The sequence below is a fragment of the Vulpes vulpes genome, chromosome 5 (assembly GCF_048418805.1).
Source record: "Vulpes vulpes isolate BD-2025 chromosome 5, VulVul3, whole genome shotgun sequence".
NCBI classification, from domain to species: domain Eukaryota; kingdom Metazoa; phylum Chordata; class Mammalia; order Carnivora; family Canidae; genus Vulpes; species Vulpes vulpes.
Genome location: NC_132784.1, coordinates 125,474,164 through 125,497,243, shown reverse-complemented (window position 1 = coordinate 125,497,243; position 23,080 = coordinate 125,474,164). Strand labels below are relative to the sequence as shown.

At 40.5% G+C, this 23,080-nt stretch overlaps 1 protein-coding gene across 13 annotated transcripts in view; it reads left to right on the top strand.

Moving 5' to 3' along the window:
- The window catches only part of SRPK2 (SRSF protein kinase 2), a 239,927-nt gene that overhangs the window by 160,152 nt on the left and 56,695 nt on the right, over window positions 1–23,080 (top strand). For all 13 annotated transcript variants that reach the window (XM_072759920.1, XM_072759931.1, XM_072759926.1 and 10 more), the window contains one exon: window positions 5,618–5,769. In XM_072759920.1, coding sequence (XP_072616021.1) covers window positions 5,618–5,769 — 152 coding nt within the window. The remainder of the gene's footprint in view (window positions 1–5,617; window positions 5,770–23,080) is intronic.

Here is a 23,080-nt window from a genome sequence, read left to right as displayed (position 1 = left end):
ATTTGGAGTACTGTGAATATTTAGTTGTGTCCTTTGTAGGGCAAAATAAATATAATTCTTTGTGAAAAATATAAATGACTAGTTGGGATTTTGTTTCTAAAATTTTACTCTAGTTGTTGAGGTGGTGCCTTGTTTATCTGACATGAGAACATGTTCTTTAAATTAGTTTACAGAACTACCTATTACTTTCTACTGTAAAGGTGGCTGGAGCAGTTGTGAAGGAGAACATGTGTGCAGATTTTCTAAATCTAAATATAGGTTATTTCTTATTTTTCCTAGAGGCACATACTTTCTAAAGTTGATATTGAAAAGAAAGTTGAGGGATCCCTGGGTGGCACAGCGGTTTGGCGCCTGCCTTTGGCCCAGGGCGCGATCCTGGAGACCCGGGATCGAATCCCACATCGGGCTCCCGGTGCATGGAGCCTGCTTCTCCCTCTGCCTGTGTCTCTGCCTCTCTCTCTCTCTCTGTGACTATCATAAATAAATAAAAATTAAAAAAAAAATAAAAAAATAAAAAGAAAGTTGATATTAAAAAGATATACTTTTGTAAGCTTTTGCTTTTTAAAAAAGTAGCTTTTTGAAGCTGCTCCATACCTGTTAACAGTTAATCCCCATTCCCCTCCTTTTGTCTTTCCTCTGCTGCAAGCCCTCAGCAACCACTAATTTACTCTGTTCTCTATACATTTGCCTGGTCTAGTTATTTATTTATTTATTTTTTAAAGATTTTATTTATTCGTGAGAGACAGAGAGACAGAGAGAGAGAAAGGCAGAGACATGGGCAGAGGGAGAAGCAGACTCCCTGCAGGGAGCCTGATGTGGGACTCCATCTCAGGACTCTGGGATCACGCCCTCAGCCAAAGGCAGATGCTCAACCACTGAACTACCCAGGCGCCCCAGTCTGGACATTTTTATGTAAAATGGAATCCTATACCATGGTCTTTTGTGCCTGGTATTTTTCATTTAGCATAATGTTTTCAAGGGTCACCCATGTTGTAGCATGTGTTAGTACTTTTTTTCTTTTACTTTGTTTCTTTTTATTCCTTAATATTACATTTTATTTATACACATTTTATTTTATTCATTTGTCAGTTGATGCACATTTTTTGTCTATCATGAATAATGCTTTGAATATTGTTGCACAAGATTTTGGGGAGATATATGTTTTCATTTCTTTTGGGTATGTACCTGGAAGTGAAATTGTTGGGTTCTAAATTCAACCTTTTTGGGAACTGCCAGACTGCAAAGCTGCTGGACAACGTAACACTCCTGCTACAAATTCAGGTTCTAATTTCTTCATTCTCCACATTACTTGTTATTATCTGTTTGTTGGTTTGTTTGTTTGTTTATTTGAGAGGCAGAGACACAGGCAGAGGGAGAAGCAGGCTCCGTGCAGGGAGCCAGACCTTGGGACTCCATACTGGGTCTCCAGGATCATGCCCTGGGCCGAAGGTGGCACTAAACTGCTGAGCCACCGGGGCTGCCCAAGTTCACTTTTTCTTTTATTGCAAATGCTTTTAGTGTTATATCTACGAAACATTGCCTAGCCTAGGGTAATGAAAATTTACTTACATTTTTTTCCTCCTAGTTTTATAGTTCTAGTTTCTTCATTTAAGTCTTTGATCCATTTTGAATTAATGTTTATGTATGTGTGAGGTAGAGTTACAGCTTTATTTTGTTGCATACTAGATAACCATTTGTCCCAGTACCGTTTTTTGGAAAGATTGTTCTTTCACCATTTAATTGTGTTGACGCCCTTGTTGAAAATATTTATGAGTTCCCCGCATGGGTTCTTAAGTACTTTTCTAGTAATTCTTATATGAAATAACTTGTTGATGGTTTTCATTAGGGTTGATGAAAAGATGTTTTTAAAAATCTGTTGATATATTTCAGGAGTATGTATTTGTTGATACAAACTGCCACCTCTGGATCTGTTAAATAGTTGAGATTTAACCAGGCTTTGTAATACTTGTTAGAAGCCATGAGAAACCACTTTGAGGAAGCCAGCCTTAAAGATGGTGTGGTCTTGTCCATACAGTTGCCTTAAGGCAAATTTATCTGTGTTTCTACTGTGTAGTAAGCAGTAACAAGGATGGATGGGATAAAAAAAAATCATGATTGGAACTATAGCATTGTTCTGAGCCTTACTATGATGTATTGGCGATAATTGATGTGAGGCAGGAGAAAAACCATAATTATTGGGTGACCAGGAATGTCCTCTGGTATTGGTGATCTGAAGGGTCTAGAGTAGTGCTGTCCGGGAGAAATATCATGTGAGCCTCATTTGTAATTTGAAGTGTTCCGGTAGGCACATTTAAAAAAGTAAAATAATCGGGTGAGTTTAGTAATTTTTTTTTTTTTTTTAGAAAGAGAATCTTTTTTTTTTTTTTAAATTTTTATTTATTTATGATAGTCACACAGAGAGAGAGAGAGGCAGAGACACAGGCGGAGGGAGAAGCAGGCTCCATGCACCGGGAGCCCGACATGGGATTTGATCCCGGGTCTCCAGGATCGCGCCCTGGGCCAAAGGCAGGCGCCAAACCGCTGCACCACCCAGGGATCCCGAGTTTAGTAATTTATCTCATTTTATCCCAAGCATTATTGTTTTAATATGTAATAAATGTAAAATTATTAAGATACTTTACATTTTTTGTATGAAATCTTGGAAATCTAGTATGTGTTTTACACTTATCTTGATTTGGATTAGTTACATTTCAGGTACCCGCATGTGGCCGGTGGCTACTGATTAGACATCATAGTCCTAGATGTTTTGACAGGATAGCCAGGTGAAATATTATGTCAGCATTACTCAACCTCCTTTATACTTCAAGGTACTCCCGAGTCCTCCCTTACACATGAGACCTAACTGGCTTTGGGGGGGTTTTCGGCCTGCCTGTTCATTGTGCCCTCACTGGAAAGGTGAGCAGGACTTGCTCATTGAGACCAGAGGGTCTAAGAATTTTGTCAAGTGATAAGGGCAGCTCGCACCAAATTAGTTGAGAGTCATTAAAAGAAAGACCTTATGATGAAGGTATTTGAGCCTCTCAAAAGAGAGAAAATGGGGTCATGAAAATTAGAATTTCTTTTCCCTTGTTACAGATACAATCTACTCTATAGAGATAAAGCTAAATACAGAAAATACCATGAGAGCAGTGGTTCTCAAACGGGCATGACTTTGTCCCCAGGGGAGTTGTTGATGTCTGAACATAGTTTTGATGGCCACAACTGGGAGTGGAGGAGGAGACGTTACTGACGTTAGTGGCTTGAGGCCAGGGCTGCTGGTAACATCCTACAGAATAGAAAACAGCCCCTGCTACGGCGAATTACCGGGCCCAGACGGCGGTGGTGCTGGGCACAGTAGAGCCTGGCACTGGAAGAACAAGATCCTCGGCCTCGGTTCATTAGTTGTTACTAGTTTCTGTAGGGAATAGGATGGGTTTTCTTTTAGATGTGGAGAATCTCCCCATTTTTTCATATAAAATGTCTAAGGAAGAAAGAGCCAACTTTCAAAGCCTTTCTGACCGAGATTTGTCCACTAGGGAGGTGTCGCACGCTGCCCTGAAGAATGAGTGGGGCGCGTAAGACCGTGTCTTGCTGGCCTTCCTTTCCCGCTGGTGCCGTCCTGCTGCCTCCCCTTCTGCAGGCCTCGCTTTTGTCCAGCAGCATTCTACTTGTAGTAAAGGCGTGTGTGTTTAAAAGAGAAGGAGCATTTGCGAGGCTGCCAGAAAGATTATTAAACTTCCATAAGGTCTGTTGGATGTATTTTTGGGTGTATTCTGACAGTGATGTGGGTGTTGGGTGGTGAGTATTCCCTTCCAGTGCTCCACCAGGAGCAGTGCTTAGCTCGGAATGCCATCACTACCATGCTCCAATGTCATCACCCAGGGGGCTGTGACTTTGCCTCTAACTAAATTCTAGCAAGTAGAAGTCAACCCAAGTCATTTCAGTATTTAAGTGTTCTTCAGTTGTTCTGCCAGTGATTTTCATATCTGCCGGTGCTCGCCTTTAAGGTCACCCGTGGGCTATGACCCCTGCTCCTTCCCCACGATGCTGGTGTTTCTGCTGCCTTCCATCCCTGCCCCCTTTTGTGACTTGTGGCAGTTTGAGTTTTGGTGGCAAACCACGTATGTGAACTCTAGCTAACTTAGGGTAGAGGCAATATAGTAAATGCTATTTGGAGGATCTCCGATTTGGCAGGAATCTAGAGGTCTGGCTTCTAGTCAGGGACGGGGGCAGCGGTCAGGGTGGCTCTGCTGGCCCTGCCTCTCACTGGCAGCTGCAGATCAATTTTCTCTCTGTGACCGCTGACCTGGAGGTACCGGGGCTCTTGGGTGAGCTTTGGCTCTGTGTGCCCTAGGTTGTACTACAGTGAGGAGAGCGGACCTGGAACCAGCTTTCCATTGTGCGAGAGTAGCAGTGTCTCAGAGGTGCTTTTAAAGGAGAATCATGGGTACTGGACAGGCCAAAACCAAGAGCAGTTGGCTATCCCTTTCGTCCTTGTGGGATTCTCCTTGCTCCCCAGACTAGAGAGTCCCGCTCACCCTCCTGAAAGTTTGTCCAGGGAACACCTCTATATTCTGTGGAGTGTCTGGACCCTTCCCATTTCCTACCCGCACAGCTCTGGCCAGCAGTGCCGGTCCCATTGCTACTAAGGGCAGCTTGTTGTTTAAAGGAGAGCTGTGCTTCTTGTGCCTGAGTTGTAACCAAGGCTTCAGGTTTCCCCAGAAGGACACAGTTAGATTTTTTAGAGTAAGTGAAAGCTTGATTTTATAGAGGTGCATTATGAATGCTTTACTTATTTAATAAGCACATGTATTCAGTATGCCCCTGAGTTTCTAGGTACCTGAAAGGTTTACATCTGTAATCTCTCAAGCTTAAAAAAAATTTTTTTTTGTATTACAGGTTTTCTCATCTTTTGTAAAAGAGCATACTTAAACATCATGTAGCCTTTGTGTGACAATTAGAAATGACCATTTTGCAACCTTGCAAACCTTGCATTAATGTACAGACTATACCATATGCGATAGACAGTGGCTGCTTTCATTTTCATTTCTAGTTTGGGGGTAGTGTTCTTGATGAGCGAGGTTGATAGATAACTGAGTTCTTTACTGAAAATAACTGTGTGTCAGCTACAGCATATATTAGTCATCTTTTAGGAGTCATCCAGGAAACCTAGCCACATTCTTACTATCTCTATAGAATTTAATTTTAAAATAATAAAAACAAGTCCAAAATAAGTCCTGTTTTAAGTTCAGGGCTGCTTCCATCTGTCTTTTTATAATCTCTGTGGGATGTGTTCTAACTAGTTAATAAGGCTGCGTATCATGGGGGGCAGGGTGAGTACTCTTCATATTTCACTTATATTTCATAATATTGTCAGGACTTAAGAAATACTGAATCTCTGAGCGAAAACGCGTCTACAAAGTATAACTTTTTCCTCCTGACCTGTATGTTGAAACATCACTTGAATTCAGCTAAAATGACAAAGTGACATTAATCAGCATTCCTTCTTTAGTGTGTGACCAGCTTTATTTTTCTCTTGTATCAGGAAACGCTCGTGTGTGTCCATGATGCAAGATTGGCTTCTAAGTAAATAGGAATTTTCCTTCCACTGTTTCAGGCCGGAGCCTCAGCAGAAAGCTCCCTTAGTTCCTCCACCACCACCTCCGCCACCGCCACCGCCTCTGCCGGACCCCACACCCCCAGAGCCAGAGGAGGAGATCCTGGGATCTGACGATGAGGAGCAGGAGGACCCTGCCGACTACTGCAAAGGTGATGTGTGAGCGCTGCTGGGCCGGAGCCGTGGGGCCGGAGCCCATTTACTGGTGTCTGGGAAGTTAACCATGCAGATTGTTTGGTCTTTATTCAGTTAACCTCTTGGCGTCAGTATCGTTTTTAATTTCTAGGCCATTAAATATAGAATGATACCCAAAAATGTAAGAGATTTCAGAAGGAAAACTGTAAGAGATAGAAAATATGTACGTACATACTCTGGGTACTTTACAGAGGATTTAAGTTTAATGGAATTAAAGATAATATAAAACAGAACATGGGGATCTCTGGGTAGCTCAGAGGTTAAGCACTTGCCTTCAGCCCAGGGCCTGATCCTGGAGTCCCCTGTCAGGCTCCCTGCATGGAGCCTGCTTCTCCCTCTGCCTGTGTCTCTGCCTCTCTCTCTCTCTCTCTCTCTCTCTCTCTGTCTCTATGTGTCTTTCATGAATAAATAAATAAAAATCTTTAAAAAAAAAAAAAACCCCAACAGAACAATTAAAGATAAAAACATAATAAGCCATCTACGAAGAGCATAGACTTGAAGGTCCCAGGCTCCTGATGTGAGCCAATGTAACTGTTGTGCAAGACATTTGACTTTAAGTTTTCAGGCTGCTAAGACTAACAAGGAACCAGTCCTTTCTCTGTATAGCGTAGAGTTTCATAGTATTCATTGTCTGTGGAAAGAAAGCCTGCTCATTTGTTTACAGAGACAGGCTTTTTCCTGGCATTGTGCTCAATGAAAAAGACATTCTGTGGGTTATGCCATTGTGTGACACAGTGGATTATGTTTTTAGCTGTGATTTCACAGAAGAGACAAATCCACTGAAGTGAACTGTTCCTCCTGTATTGATGCTTCCTAAAGCTCAAGAACATAGAGTTACACTCCTACAAGGCACCATGTTGTGTAATGAATATTGAAAACAGAGTGATCCAGACTCTGTGTGTAGACCAGATGAATGTAGGAGGAAAGGAAGTTGCTGGGTCCATTTGACTACTCTTTTTACTTAACTTACTCATTTGGAGTTTCATTCTAAGAGAAAATAATCATAGTCCAGTAGTCTCAGCTTCTGAACAAATGATGAAACACTGATTTGCTACAGATGAAGTTAAAGGTAAATCAGATTCTATACAGAATAATAATCAATGGTAGAAGATGGATACTGCTCAGGCCATAGAGCATTAGTGAGTCTCTGGCTCTGTAGTGTCTGTATGAACTTACCCAGTGATTGCAAGCCATTCGTGTACTGGTTATGGAACATTGTACTTTTTCATTACCTATTAGGTGGAAGAGAAAATTTATGTTCTGCTGTAAAAAATTTAAGAAAGAACTTCCACTCTAACTGGATTGTTCCATAGATGTGGGTTTCTGTGCATGGAATCCATGTTTTCTTTAGAAAAAGAACTGTAGATCTTTTGTATGAGCAGTGATTATGACCCTAAAGCTCCTTGCCATTTAATATGGAACGTAACAGAGTCTGTGGAAAGGTGAAGAGCCTCCCTCTTACTCGGCATTTCTTGGTTCAGAAATGAAGTTATATGAAAAGGAGATGCAGACAGTTGTCTTTCTATTTTACTGCTTAGGCCAAAGCATTAGGTTGGTCTGTAGGAACAGTTCTTTCTAGCACATGTGATGTAGTTTTGGAATATAGTGAGGTTTGGTGGGGTGAGATTGGGAGCCAATGACCAAGAAAGAATTCTTTAGATGTCGTTGGTGCAAAATGGTGGTTTTATTAAAGAACAGAGATAGGGCCCAGGAGCAGGAAGAGCTGCTGTCCCAGGGTGGTGAAGGGTGGCTGATTATATACTTGGGAGTTGGGGGCAATAGGAAGAGGGGGGGTTTTCAAAAGATTTTTTGCATTCTAAAGAGGACCTAGCACATACTGGAGGCCTTGCCATTGTCAAGTTAAGGTTGTTTTTCCCTCTAGTAAAGCATTAACGTTAAGATAATTGGGAGTTTCTTTCTGGAAGTTAGGTTATTGATAAGAATGTTTTCTTGTGAATCACTAAGACATTTTATAAATTGAGGGAGACTCATGTCTATAGGACTATAATCTATGAATTAACTATAGTTTTCCTTTCCCTTAGCTTTAGGGCAGCCAGGAGTGCCCGAGGAATGTCACGCATATCCCACCCTGGGGGGGGGGGGGTGTCATTTGTGGGGTATCAGCTTGTGCTTTGCCCTCAGCTAGCCCTCTGTTCTCTCTTCACATGGGCACCACCATGACAGAATGAGGATTCTTTGCCTCACATCTGGTTCTTCAGTATGTGGGTCAGGAGATATAACCAGTCCTCTTATTTATCCCTTTACCATTTCTGTAGAAGAGCACAGTGGATACCCCAGACCGAAATACAAGGCTATGAAGGAAGAATTTCACAGTCAGGGCTGATTTTAGGTAACATTTACTGAACTTAAACATCTGAGAGTATTAAAGGCAGCCTGACTATATAGCATGTGAGAGAATGTCAGGTTTGTTCTCTCTCTCTCTCTCTCTCTCTCTCATTCTCTCATTCCTGGCTTCTGGTCCATGTAACAGATGCCTTACTCCGTGACTTTTGTATATAGATCAAAACCGTTTGTCTAAGGTAGGGGACATAAATGCATTCAAGGAGTCTGTGGAACTGATTGGGAATGTGTGGGACAAGAACTGTGCCCCACCCCCACCACCCAGCCAAGAATAAGAATAGACTTTAACTTTCCAACATGATGCTTATTCACTCCTGAGTTATTTAGTATATTTTGCCCGCAATCAAATACATTCTTCTTTGTAACCACTGAACAACCATCAAGATCAAGAAGTTAACATTGTTCCAGTTCTGCCATTCATTCCTCACCATCCATTCAGGTTTTGCCAGTTGCCGGTATTGTCCTTTATATGAGACCAGTCCTTCCCAGAATCCTGTTCCATTTTGTTTTCTTGTGTTAAAAAACTAAATTCAACCTAGTAGATTTGAAGATCTAATTGACTTTATGAAGCAGTTCACAAATGCTACAACATCCAATCTAGCAGGTGGAGATGCTGCTGGGAGTTGTAAAAACTGAGAGCTTGGAGTTAACTAGGGGAAGGGGATTATTTCTTGCCAGGATATCTTCCTTTGAGGGGGAGGGAGGGGCAGAATTTTTATCATGCAGATTACCTCACTTGTGCTTATCAGGAAACTTCTGGTTGATTGTTAAAAGGTCACATTCCTGGGGTAGGTTGAAACTATAATTAAGTCTTGGTTTGCTATCTTGGGGGGGCAATAACTTGTTTGGGCTTGTTTTTTTCTTTGTTAACACTGGTTTCTTTAACCTGGAATAGTTCTTTAGTCTTTTCTTGCTTTTTTGACTTTGACATTTATTATTATTATTATTATTATTATTATTATTATTATTTATTTTTATTTTTATTTTTTTATTTATTTTTAAGATTTCATTTATTTATTCATCTGAGGCGGGGAGGGGCACAGACACAGGCAGAGGGAGAAGCAGGCTCCATGCAGGGAGCCCGATGTAGGACTAGATCCCGTGTCTCCAGGATCATGGCCTGGGCCGAAGGCAGGCGCCAAACCACTGACCCATCCAGGGATCCCCGTAACTTTGACATTTTTGAAGATTGTAGGCCAGTTATTTTGTTATACTGTTTCTTAGTTTGGTAAACTGTTTTATTTTCTAGGTTTTGTTTTATTTAAAGTAATCTCTGTACCCAAGATGGGTCTCCCATTTATAACCCCGGGAATAAGAGTGGCATGTTCTACTGACTAACCCAGCAGGTGCCCCCGTGTTTCTTGATTTGAAATATGACAAAAGTGTTGCTCTGTGAGAAGTATTCTCTTTGCACATTATTTTATCAGGTAGGGCACTGTTTTGTGAAGTTACACACATACACACACACACACACACACACACACACACACCCATAATAAGTATTTTGTTGAGAGTTCCTTCTTTGAGACTGTAAATAAGTATCCCCTTGCCAACTAATATGTTTGCTTCTCCCTTTCCTTTCTTTCTCTTCCAGTCTCCCACCACTCCCTCCCATCTATCTCCCTTTCTAGCTTTTTCAGATGGACTCATTCATGGATTTCCTTTTTATTCAGTGATTTCTAATCAGTTACTCCCCTTAATTGTTTTGATGCTTGGCTTATCTCAAATTTGGCCTTTAGGAGTTCCTTCAAATTGATTCTGTGTCCTTTTGAGATGTCTTGTCATTTGAACACTTTCTTACTTGCAAATACAGTAAACTGTTCCTGACTCATCATTTTCCCTGCTCCAGCCCTGGAATCTGCTCTTTCTGCGAGGATGCCTGGTTCCTTTTAGTGGGGGACAGTATTTAGAAAACAAGATCTGGGCATTAGGTGTGATTATTATTGTTGGGGTGTCAGTGCTTCTAGGTCTCTTAGCACAGCCCTTTATGTTTATATAGATTTCTTTTTTTTTTTTTAAGATTTTATATATTTATTTGATGGGGGGAGAGAGAGAGAGAGAGAGAGAGAGAGAGAGAGAGAGAGAGAGAGAGAGGGATCGTGAGCACAAGCAGGGGGAGCAGTAGAGGGAGAAGGTGAAGCAGGCTCCCCACTGAGCAGGGGCCCTGATGTGGGGCTGGAACCCAGGACACTGGGGTCATGACCTGAGCCAAAGGCAAATGTTTAACCAATTGAGCACCCAGGGGCCCCTTATATGTATTTCTGTATTTATATTTAATTCTACTTTTGCTTATGTATATATTAAAATATGTGAATTTAATCAGATATCTCTAATTCCAGCCTAATACCAGGGGATTCAGCCCAGTTTTTTCCCTTTCTGTATTTTTGGGTTTCTTTCTTTGACAGTAAGAGGCTAGACTGTCATTATCTTCATTACGTTTAATTATTTGATTAATTTCCTTGTACGTGATGAATCACCAGTCACACTGTGCTCAGATATCCCCACCCTGTCTAGTGACTGGGACTGAATTTTTCTGGCAAGGGGCAAGGGAGGGATGGCTCTTAGAGTTTAGGGGTGGGATTCCTGTTGTCTGAGGAGGTGTCTTGTCCTCCGTCACTTCTGTTTTCTTCAACTTCATTCCTAGAGAATCTCTGCCCTACCAGCTACTCTTTAGTACTCACAAAGTAAAATAAAACACCACCAACAAAACACGCTACCTGTTTTATTTCTTCACAAAAGAAATATTTGTTCTCCTTAGGAAGTAGGTACATCGGGGTGGAGTGAGCAAAGTCACCTGGAATCTGAGCACCCCACAATAGCTGTGGTAAGCATCTGGATCTCTGCCTTTCTGGATCATTCGTGACCAACCAACCTTTTTATCTCTCTACAAGTCTTTCCCCATTCAGCCACTTGAGCACGGAGGATGCTGTTTAAAGTTCTAATATTGCTAAAGCATCCTCAGTGCTCCTTTCTCTTTGGCTGTGCATTCTCTTTCTTCACAGCTGGCTTGTTCCCACTCATCTTATTTTTTGCTCTTCCACCAAACCCAGGAGGATTATGGTCTTTGGTGCCTGAGAGTCGTGGGTTCAAGATCTGGCTTCCCAGTTCTGTGTCCTCAGACAGGCTCCTTTCCCTCCAGGCTTCAACTCCTTTGTCTACGATATAATATCATCTCTCTGTGTAATATAACAGATTACCACCTAAGATTTTATAAGGATGAAAATGTGACAGATGTGTGAAGTATGTGCCATGCTGCCTGGTACATAGAAAGTGCTAAAGAAATGTGAATTTTATTTTCATGTGTCCTGTTCTTGTTCTTTGGTCTCCTCTGAAGTTTGTTCCCATGTGTGTGTTCCTGCCACCCCCTTCATGCTGGTCCCCGAGGTGTCTTTGCAGCCTAACTGTGCTGGGCTTGTTTCCCTGGCCTCTAGGGAGAGAGCTGCGTCAGCATGGCCTCTCTCTCTTCCTGTCTCGTTTCAGGGTCACCTCTGATTAGTTGTCTCGGGTCAGGCCTGTAGCAGCAGGCTGGGCAGTTTGTTCAGATTCCTACTTCCAAGCCCAGGAGATAACAAGGGTCGGGCACAGGGTGAGCCAATGAACAGACACTTCCGGGAGGCCCTTGTGCAATACGTGCACGCTTTGTGAGTTTGAGCATAAAGCCACTTCGCTAGAGTAGAACCTCCTCCTGTGGGGAGATTGTGGTGCAGGGAGGGTTTTCAGAGCGTGACTCTACCACCTGCCTCAGAATGGCCAGGGGTGCCTGGTGGACATTCCCGAGCTGGACTGTAAATCTTGAGTTGGGACGCCAGCGAGTACGACCTGGACTCACCCAAGTATTTCAGAACCTCATCAGGCTTGGCTAAGGTACGTGCCTTGCATCTGAAGCTCCAAAGCTAGCCCTGAGAAGTGGCTCCGTTCACTGCATACTGGGTGGCTGAAGCACTGTGGAAGGCGAATTAGCTGCTTTGAACTACCTTATGGGTAAAAATTTTTCTGTCCATCAGCACATATTTGCTACAAGGACTAGGTTAGTGATGACGGTAGGAACATTGTTTTGTTGTACCATCCTGCCTGCATTGACTGACTCCTTGGAGTTGCTTTTTTTTTTGGCTCCCTTAAATCACGCTTCAATAAGGTGGTGCCTTGAAATTTTATCGTGTGTATTATTTCTGGAAATATCGATTTCAGTACTTTTGTGGTCTGACTTGGTAAGCATGTGTCATTTCCTCAGAAAGGCCTTCTCTGAACCATTAATTACATCTTCATTAGGCCCTTCCAAGCTCTGTACCTCCCAGTAGTCTCTACCAAAGCTCCCCCACCCCCCAGTAGTCACCATGGTGTGTAATTATACATTTATTTTTGTGTTCATTTGTGATCTGCTTCTCCTCAGTCTGGGTGATTCCCTGTACTCAGGGGCTACCTATTTTTGAACCCCACTGCATTTGTACTCTCTACAGTGCAACAAATATTTTTTTTTGTTGGATAAAGGAATTGCCTCTAGTGTTAAGCTCTACAACTAAGGGCCGTATGGCACTGATGTTTGCTGTGTGTCTTGGAAGGCATGTCCAGAGTGAGGAGGTGGACACAAGTCAGAATCTAGATCTTTCATTTCTTCCTGGATCTTCTTAAAATTATCCGTCATGCTCTGAAGGTCTTATTTGTTATCCATTTGAGTGGCATCCATTTTTTTCTTATGAAACTTGGCAATATCTTCTTCAAAACATAGGATAAACAGTATAAATATTCACACACTAGAAAAATGTCCAATGACTTTCTTACACACAAATTGCCTTTCCATCTATGAATAATGATCAGAATGTAAAGTCAGTGATTAGTGGTTATATGTTTTCATTGGCCTTGTCTCTCCCTACAATCTAGGACTTAGAACAGAACATTTATAGCTTCAGCTTTTCTTAAAATAAGAAAGCACTATACCTTACATAGGACTGCCTTAGAAACCAATGTCTTACAGCTTGTATTTTATCGAAGTGTAGTCTTTAATTTGTTTTTTTCCTTTTTTTAAAGATTTTTTAAAATTTATTTATTCATGAGAGAGAGAGAGAGAGAGAGAGAGATAGGGGCAGAGACACAGGCAGAGGGAGAAGCAGGCTCCATGCAGGGAGCCAGACGTGGGACTCGATCCTGGGTCTCCAGGATCAGGCCCTGGGCTGAAGGCAGCGCTAAACCACCGAGCCACCCAGACTGCCCATCCTTTCTTTAATATAAAAAAGATCATCTTTATTCATTCACAGTTATTTTCCTTAAAACCACTAATTTTGTGTACATACTTAATCTTGCCCTGGTTGAATATATTTTTAAAATTTGTTGGCTCAATTTGGCTTACCTGAAGCCTTAATAAGAAATTGCTTATCTCTATGAACAAAGTAATAGATACTTCTGAATTAATTGCAGGCAGCCTCATTGCATTTCTTTCATGGGGACTGAGGAGATTCTGACACCTGATAGGCCCACTGGTACTGTGAAATGCTGCTGACGAGGGTATGATCACTAAACTTTAGTTAGCATGACAGTTCAATTCTCTGAGGTTTACTATGTATAAAGTATTGTGTTTTACTACAGAGATTATACAGGTGAGTGAGAAACCAGCCCCCGTTCTCTAGGAGTTTGTAGGCTCAGAACTTTGCCACTAGAATAAATATAAGCTAGTTAGTGCCAGAGCCTTCACTGGTCTTGCCTTCCCAACCTGTCCCTGGCACTTAATAGAATAATCTGGCTGAGTAGTGACTGAAGAGACCAGATCAAGAAACTACTTAAATAGCCTTTTTCACCTTTATTGTGTGGTTAATTAACTATAAGACGGGGGTGTGTGGGGAGGAAGACTTTATTGATGGCGCAGGATTCTTCTCTGACTCAGTCCTGGAGGCTGGGACTGGCATTTCTGGGAAGCGCTAAGTGCCCTGCTTTTCCTAGCCCATGGCATGCTAAAAGCTGATGCATAGATTAGGTTGAAGAGGAGTTTGGGAGCATCATGTAGAGGATAAATATGAGGATAAGAAATTTGTACATGAAGTAATTTATTTTATTTATTTATTTATTTATTTATTTATTTATTTATTTATTTATTTATTTTTTCATGAAGTAATTTAAAACGCCAGCTCCTAACATATGTTGGGAAAAAAACCTTGAAGAAACACAGAATAGTTCATGTGTGTGTATGTAGATTTCTTAAGATACTCTGCGCACAGGTCATTTATCATTTCACTGCAGATACTTGTTTTCTTCACATTCTTTATGCATTTTATTTTTCTTGCTTGCTTGCTCTGTGCATAAAGTTGAGTAAAAGTGGTAAGAGTAGACGTCTTTGATTGTTTCTGATCATCAAATAAGTGTGTAGATATTTTTAAAATATTTATTTGAGAGAGAAAGAGAGAAAGTGCATACGCATGAGCAGGGGGAAGGGGCAGAAGGAGAATCAGACTCCTCATTGTGCGGGGAGACCAAGAACATGGGGCTTGGTCCCAGGATCCCAAGGTCATGACCTGAGCCAAAGGCAGATGCTTAACCAACTGAGCCACCCAGGTGCCCAAATGTGTAGATATTTTTTTAGCTATCTTTACAGGTTGTGATGGATCATAGATTTAAATGTAGAGCTAAAAGTATAAAGCTTTATAAAAAGAAAAAAAGTAGGAGGATATCTTCACAACCTTGCAGTGAGGGAAGATGTCTCAGAGAACATGCAAGACATATTAACTACAAAATAAAAAATAATTTGATTTCATCAAAATAAAATATTTGCAGATTAAAAGGCACTTTTAAAAGTGGGATGAACAAGCTCAGACTAGGAGAAAATATTGATTTACATACATAGCTTACAAAAAACATAATTAGGAGAGGGAACATGGGAAGTTTAGTGAGGTTTAGAGTAATATTCTTCATATTGACTAGGGTGTATCCATTTGTCAAGTATCAGGGAATTGTGTACATAAGATTTTTTACTTCCATCTTATGTAAATTTTACTTCAATTTTTAAAAATAGTTGCTATACCTACTTATGTATGGATTATAGGATTCTGTGTGTGTGTGTGTGTGTGTGTGTGTGTGTTTTACCTCTTGGTCTTATTTTTCTTGGTTTTCTGTACTAAGCATATATTTCTTTGTAAATAGAAAAAAAAAGAAATGTTTAAAAAAGGAAAACTTAGCTATGAGGAACCATTATAGATTTTGAGCAAGGAGTGGCTTTATTTAAGACAGAATAATTTGTGAATCTTGAATGGTCAGAGAGAAAAGATACATATATATAAAGGAGAAGTCAGAAAAGCTAGCAGCACCATGGAGGAAGCGTCTTAATCATTTGACAAATGACTGAATGTAGATGACAGTGATGAGAATCTTCCAACTCTTGAACTGTGGGGCGACTAGAAGAGCAGTGCATTCTGGACCTCCTTTTTTTTTTTTTAAGGACTTGAATTTTGAATCTGCTTGCCATTTTTTCTTTGTTTAGGACATTATTTGGCTACTAAAAAACTCAGACCCAAATATGCAACCCTCCTGTAACACGTGAGCGAGAATTTCCAGCATTGCATTCTGTGTCCTAACTTCACTGCAGCATTATTCTATTTTATTTTGTTTCTGGACTATTTTTTTCTTTGCCCCAATTTCCTTCTAATTTTGTATCTTGTATTATGGTTTTATAAAATGCCTCAATTCCTTATTGGAAAGAAGTGGATTTGGCACTATTAACAGCAACAATGAAATCATGGTCTGGGAAAATTTTGAGGAGTTTGACTTTATTCATTTTACCTTAAAGAAACTGGTGTAGATATCAAGAAGACAGCTAGAAATAGGAATCTGGGGCTCAGAAGAGTGGCTAGCAAATGGTGTAGTAAAGAATTTAACACTGCCCAGGACACCTTGGTGGCTCAGTTGATTAAACATCTGACTCTTGATTTAACTCCACTGGAAGAGGACACCTGGATGCTCTGCATTTGGGACCCTCCTAGGTCCTGCCTCATATGTCTTTTCCCCATCCCACAGATGATTTTAATCTGTGGCCCTTATGTTTGTGATGAAATGTAATCATGAGTATCAATAGCCACCAGGGAGTTCTGTGAGTTCTTCCTACAGATTATTAACTGTTGCAGCTAAGCTTGGTGTTGGGAACCTGCAGACTTACAGTTGGTATCAGTGCGACTGCTCAGCTCTGCAGTTCTAGGAGAAGTGGAGGTGCTCTTATAGGCTATTCCCAAACCTTACCCAAGTACTACAGATTTGATAGGAAAACAAGTCATGTTAAGATATGTTAAGTGAATAAAAAAGATACAAAGGTGCTATTCACTGACAGACCTTTGGGAGATCCAGTGGAATACAGGAGGAGAAAGAACAAGTTGAAAGAAACAGAGCAGTCAAGGGGGTAGGAGAACAGCCAGAGATTGGGATTCCACTTGACATGGAGCAGATCAAGGAACTGAGCACTCAGCAGTTCTCTTTGTCTCCATGAAAAGGTCCTGCACATACTCAGTTGTGTAACTGGAAATTTCCAATTTGGGGGTATAGAGGAGTCTTAATTGAATTCTAAATGTCAGTGGTTCTGTCCCTACCTGTTAGCCCCCTTCATAATTGGCCCTTTTGCGTCTTCCCGTCCCCAGAGGTATGTGACATGACATCTGGGCCAGAGCCACCATGTGATGTCTGTCAGGGACCTCCTCCCTGCTCAGTCAGGTTGCTGTTGGCCAAGCTGCTGGGGCTGCCCCGCTGTGCTCAGTGCCAGACCAGACTGGGTGGGATAGCTGCAGTGACAGGGCCCTGCCCAAATGCCTCCTGTGTCCACTTCGTTCAGCAGGGGTCAGCCTGTTCTGCTGTATCGCCACACCTCCCCGTGCTCTTTCTGGGAATGGTTCCTGAAGCCATCCCATAGCCCTCTCTGCCAGCCTACACCACTGGGCCCAGGATTCTGTTTTTAGAAAGAGTCCACAGTGTGATGGCCCACTTCTCTGTCTCATCCTCTCCCAGTCCCCTTACCAACTCCCTGGAACATAATTTCCTTTACCTTCCTTCTTTGGCCAAAAACTGAAACTCTTATGCATCGTTTCTTGTACTCTGGCTCTTCAGGGCTGTCTACTATTTATCCTGGTGGGCCCCAGGCATGTTTGATTCTTATTTGGGATCTAAATTAAAATATTTAAAACATTTACAAATAGAACCTAATAACCTAGTGTTAAGACAAGTTTTGGAATAATATATTTTCTCTCTTTTTAAAAATGAATTTTTACTAAGATACAATTGACCTATAACATTATGTAAATGTAAGATGTAAATTGTGTAAGTTCGGGTGTTGATTTCATACATTTATATATTGCACTATGATTACCACATTAGTGTTAGATACTGCTTCTATCATGTCACATAATTATCATTTCCTTTTTGTAGCGGGAACGATTACAGTCTAGTCTCTTATTAGCAACTTTGAAGTTTATAATAGAGTTGCCTATATTTTTGATTTCCCTCTTGAAGCTAGTATAAAAAAGAACTGTATTCTTAAGAATTCCTTATTCTGATCCCTCTCCTTCTTAGCACTGATATTCTGGATTGGAAGAATGATTTTCGTATTTATCTGTACTAGATCCTGTTTCAACCTAGAATTGAAAAGATTGAAATGAAGTAAAGGAGTTTTAGATTTTTTTCTCCTTTTTTCTACTTTGTACTGACTATTAGTACTTGAAAACTTGATGGGTTTCTTTTTCTCATACAATTATCTGTACTGAATACAATACTCACACCTCCCCCCCCCCAATCCACTAGGTTTTTTTTTTTTTCTTTTTTTAAGATTTTATTTATTTATTCATGAGGAACAGAGACAGAGTGGGAGAAGCAGGCTCCATGCAGGGAGCCCAACACGGGACTCCATCCCGAGTCTCTAGGATCATGCCCTGGGCTGAAGGTGGCGCTAAACCTCTGAGCCACCCGGGCTGCCCTCCACTAGGGTTTTTGAGTTGCCAGACCCCCAAGAATGCCTGAAGCACGTAGTTACCAAACCCTATATATATATTTTTTTTCCTATATATATGTGCTTGTAATAAACTTTGTTATAAATAAATCAAGTAAAATAATCCATCAATCAGGTAAAGGGATTAACAACAACAGTAATAGAACAATTACGATATACTGTAATAAAAGTTATGTTCTCTCTCTCTCTCTCTCTCTCTCTCAAAATATTTTCTTGTTTTGTTCTTGGGGTGAAATGAGATGATAAAAATGCCTGCTCGAAGAGATGAAGTGAGGGGAATGATGTAAGCATTGTTTCCTAGTGTTAGGCTACTGACGATCTTCTGGTGATATGTCAGAAAGAGGATCTGATCCCCTGCTTCCACACTGCAGTTGACCATGACTCATTGAAACTGCTGGAAAGGGGGGGATAATACTTTATGTAAAATTTACCACTTTAGAGGCTACTGTTCATTGGTTTTCAGTATATTTACAAATGGGGCAACTATTAGCACTGTCTACTTCCAGAATGTTTTTCATCACCCCAAGAAAGAAATATGTTCATTAGCAGTCACTCCTTGTCTCCATTCTCCCAGTCCTTGGCAACCACTAAATCTACTTTCAGAATCCTACAGCATGTAGCCTTTTGTGGTTGGTGTACTTGGTATCTTTTTAACTTTAATCTGTTTTGTAGCATATATTATTATTTTATACCTTTTTATACTATAATATTCTGTATTCCAGCTATATTACATTTTGTCCATTTATGAGTTGATGTACATTTCGTTGTTTCTGTTTTGGCTATTAAGAATATGCTAGTGTGTGCATGGGCGTGCGTGTATGTGTATACTTTGTGTGTGTGTGTGTGTGTGTGTGTGTGTATAAGTTTTTGAGTGGGCATGTTTTCATTTTCTTGGGTATACCTAGGAGTGGAATTGTTTTTAGGTCCTATTGTAACTCCATATTTAAATATCATGAGGAATTGCTAGACTATTTTTCTTTTCTTTTTAAAGTGTTTATTTTTTTAAAGAAGTTTCGGTTGACTATAATTTTATCATATTTTGATTATGCTTTACTCTTTTGTTCCTTTATATACTAATCAAAATCATTCTACCTACTTCTGCAACTTTCATTGATCCTTTCAGGCTACTAAGCTCTTTTCACTGCACCACTCATATTCACTGTGAGCCTTTTTTGTGTGTGTGTGTGAGCCTTTAAACTTGAATCTCTCATCAGACTTCTGGAGGAATAGTAATTTTTTCCTCTATTAGTAATATAGTGAGATGGAAAAGTTCTCTCCGTGACTGTTACGTCTAAGGCATAAAAGGAAGAGTTTTCAAGAAGGAAGGATTTAATTATAGCAGTATTCCGGGGATCCCTGGGTGGCTCAGTGGTTTAGCCCCTGCCTTCAGTCCATGGCATGCTCCTGGAGACCCTGCATCGAGTTCTGCATCAGGCTTCCTGCATAGAGCCTGCTTCTCCCTCTGCTTGTGTCTCTGCCTCTGTCTCTGTCTTTCTCATGAATAAATAAATAAATTCTTAAAAAAAATTAGCAGTATTCAGGTAAGCCAGAGACTTAGGGAGATGAAGGCTAAGACAAGGCCAGTGAACTACCTGCAGGGAGTGGCCCTAGAGATCCCATCGATTGGAGCCAGTGATAGGTCTTGGAGGTGAACAGGTATCCTGGAGCACTCATAGCTGATTATTTGTAAAATTTAGCAGTTAATGAAGAGAACATTTTAGCTTGTTGGGGGTGAGGTTCAGTTAGATATGAACAAGGGAAAGTTGACTTTAAGACAGGATACCCTGAGCATATTTCTAGGCAGAAGAGAAGAAATCTGGAGAGAGGTGAGAGGGCTGGCAAAGAAAGAATCAAATGAGTGATTTTTGGAGATATTAGTAGTCTCGGAAAGATAGGGATCACATCTTTCTTGCAGAATAGAGGACGTTTTACATAGGTGTTGTGGGGAGCAGAAGAAAGACTGTCTGGCTATTATTGTTGGATAAAAATTATTCCAGAACTTAGCAGCCTTAGGCCAACTTTTAATTTTGCTTATGATTTTATGGATCCAGAATTTAGAAAGGTCAAAGCTAGGATGGTTTGCCTCTGCCTCATGATGTCTGTGGCTTCAGCTGAGACATCTCAAAGGCTTGCAGTGTCTTGATAGGCTGAGGCCTGGAATCATCCGGAAGCTTATTTAGTCACATATCTGGCCCCGGGACAGGAGAATTGGAAGACTGGAACTGCCAACTGGAACACCTCCATGTGGCTTGGTTTCCTCATAGCATGGCAACCTCAGAGTAGTCACACTTCTTACCTAGTGACTCAGAGTTCCAGAAGCAGACCTCCACCTTTCAAAGTGAGAGCTGCATTGCCTTTCCACCTAGCTTCAGAAATCACGCAGTCACTTGTGCTACATTCTTTTTGGCTAGAAGTCTTTCAGGAGCCAGTCAGATCTATAGGGAAGTAGAGTCCATTTCTTGATGATAGAACATCAGGGTTCTAGAAGAGCAAGTGCTTTGGAAGATACTGTTGCGTCATGTTTTGGAGAATATGATTTGTCACAAGAACTTAATGAAGGGACATCGCAGACTCCCTGTATGTTTAGCTAGATTTACTTTTTGGTGTAATCATTTAACTGCTTTTCCTAGACCATAAATTCATTTAATGCTTTTTTTGTCTGGCATAGATTATAAGTCCTAAGCCTAAAGTCCACTAACTATATCTAAATTGCTGTGTTGGTTGCTTCATGTAGGAGTATGCACAAGTTGGTAGATGAGTTAGGCTTTCTTATGATGATTAAACTATAAATCATTAATTGCTTTTGGATTATAAAACTAGATGAGGCTTTAGATTGAGGCTCAAAAGTAAGTTCTATTTTCAATATATGTGTTGAAGACTTTTTACTTCCTATGTTTGTAGCCCTTTGAATCCATGACCTATGTTCTTTTCCCCATTTTTAAAATTTCTTTTTTTTTTAAGATTTTATTTATTTATTTATGAGAGAGAGACAGAGACAGAGGCAGAGGGAGAAGCAGGCTCTATGCAGGGAGCCTGATGCAGGACTCAATCACGGGACTCCCAAGATCACACCCTGGGCTGAAGGCAGATGCAACCACTGAGCCACCGAGGGATTCCACCCTCTACCCGCCCCCCCCACCATCTTAAAAATTTTTTGAGAATAGTTGAGAATTGGGATTATTCACAATGTATTCTTCTTCATTTTTTATAAGAGATGTAACATCTGCTTGGGAAGACGCCTGCAGTTGTGTGGTTGAGTCAGACATTGCTGTGCACTTCAGTATATACTTGCTCTCTTATGGTTAGTAGGAGCCAGAAATAACAATGGGCCTTGACTTCCTGAAGAAATGTAGTCTTTCAGTTATGTATTGGTATCTGAGTGTATATAATAATGGCCTTTGGTTTTAAATAGAGAACTGCTTTCAGGATTCTCTTACTTTAAAAGTTTCTTATTTACTAAAAAAAGAAAAATCTATTTTTTGCTTGTCTTTTGATTTTTGAATTCTGCTTTTACCCAACTAAGACTTTCCTATTCCCAGATCAATTGTTTCCCCAGTTTATATTTTAATATATTGTATTTGATCTTATCCAGAACATGATTGAGAACCAAAAAATGAGGCCTGAATCTTTGAGTACATGTGAATAATGTCCAAGTTCTTGCACTAAAGCCCATGTTTACTAAAAGGCAAGAGAACACCCTTTCAGAATTTAAAATAATACCCTTTTACTCTTTCTTTGCCCACAAAGCAAGTAAGGGGAAGACTAAGAACAAGAAATAAAATATAAAAGCTATAAAAATCAGAAAATCCCAACGAACACTGCAGCCTTAACCTGCTTGATATAGTGATAAAATGTTTAGGCAGAAAGACCATATGTCTTGTTGGGGGAAAATCAGATTGGTATCAGAGTTTTGCACATCAGCGTTGTAGGCCAGAAGACAATAGAGTAATGCATTTGACATACTCAAGGAAATAAATTCTTTTTTTTTTTTTAATTTTTATTTATTTATGACAGTCACACAGAGAGGGAGAGAGAGAGAGAGGCAGAGACACAGGCAGAGGGAGAAGCAGGCTCCATGTTCCGGGAGCCCGACGTGGGATTCGATCCCGGGTCTCCAGGATTGCGCCCCGGGCCAAAGGCAGGCGCCAAACCGCTGCGCCACCCAGGGATCCCAAGGAAAGAAATTCTGAGCCAAATATTTTGTTATCCAGTCAAATTGACCTTCAGTTATAAAGGTCCCATGTAAATTGTTAGGCACATGCAAGTCTCAAGGGAATATTGTTCTTTGAGAAATCTGTTAAAAAAAAAACAAACAACCAAAATTAATGCAGAGGGATAGACATAAAGATTGATTTCATTAAATGACAAAATTATACTTGAAAAATTACACCTCTTCCAGTCCTCTGGAGTGTTTATCTTACAGCATACTATTAAGTAGGTGTATCAACTAGATACTCAAATGGACTTTAAAGTATCGATGTTTAGTTTCTGTTGACTGTATTTTTCAATTTAAGGATAAATTTTATAACAATGTATTCACTAGAGCAGTGATTTAGATTCTCCTGTCAAAGGTACTTGAAGAGATAAGTGGTTGTGCCTGACACTGTGTATTTAAAAAGCGATAAGAAACAGATAGAAAATGTGTCTGTGAGCTCTCTTGAGCTGCGACTTCTGAGATTTGTAGGTAATTAGTATATACAATATATTTTCAGTAAAATTGCACACTTAGCTGTATGTGTAGTTATGAGAAAGAAAAAAAAAAACCTTGTGACCTAAATTACAGAATCAAGTGAATCTCTGTACTTAGGCTCTTGATCAAGACAGCCATTGACCATTTATTATCTGATGATAATTCCGCTGCATTTTAAAGACTACCTACCTCCAAGGTACATTGATAGAATACTGTGTTCTAAACCATTCTTGCTGGATTAAGAAGTGATTCA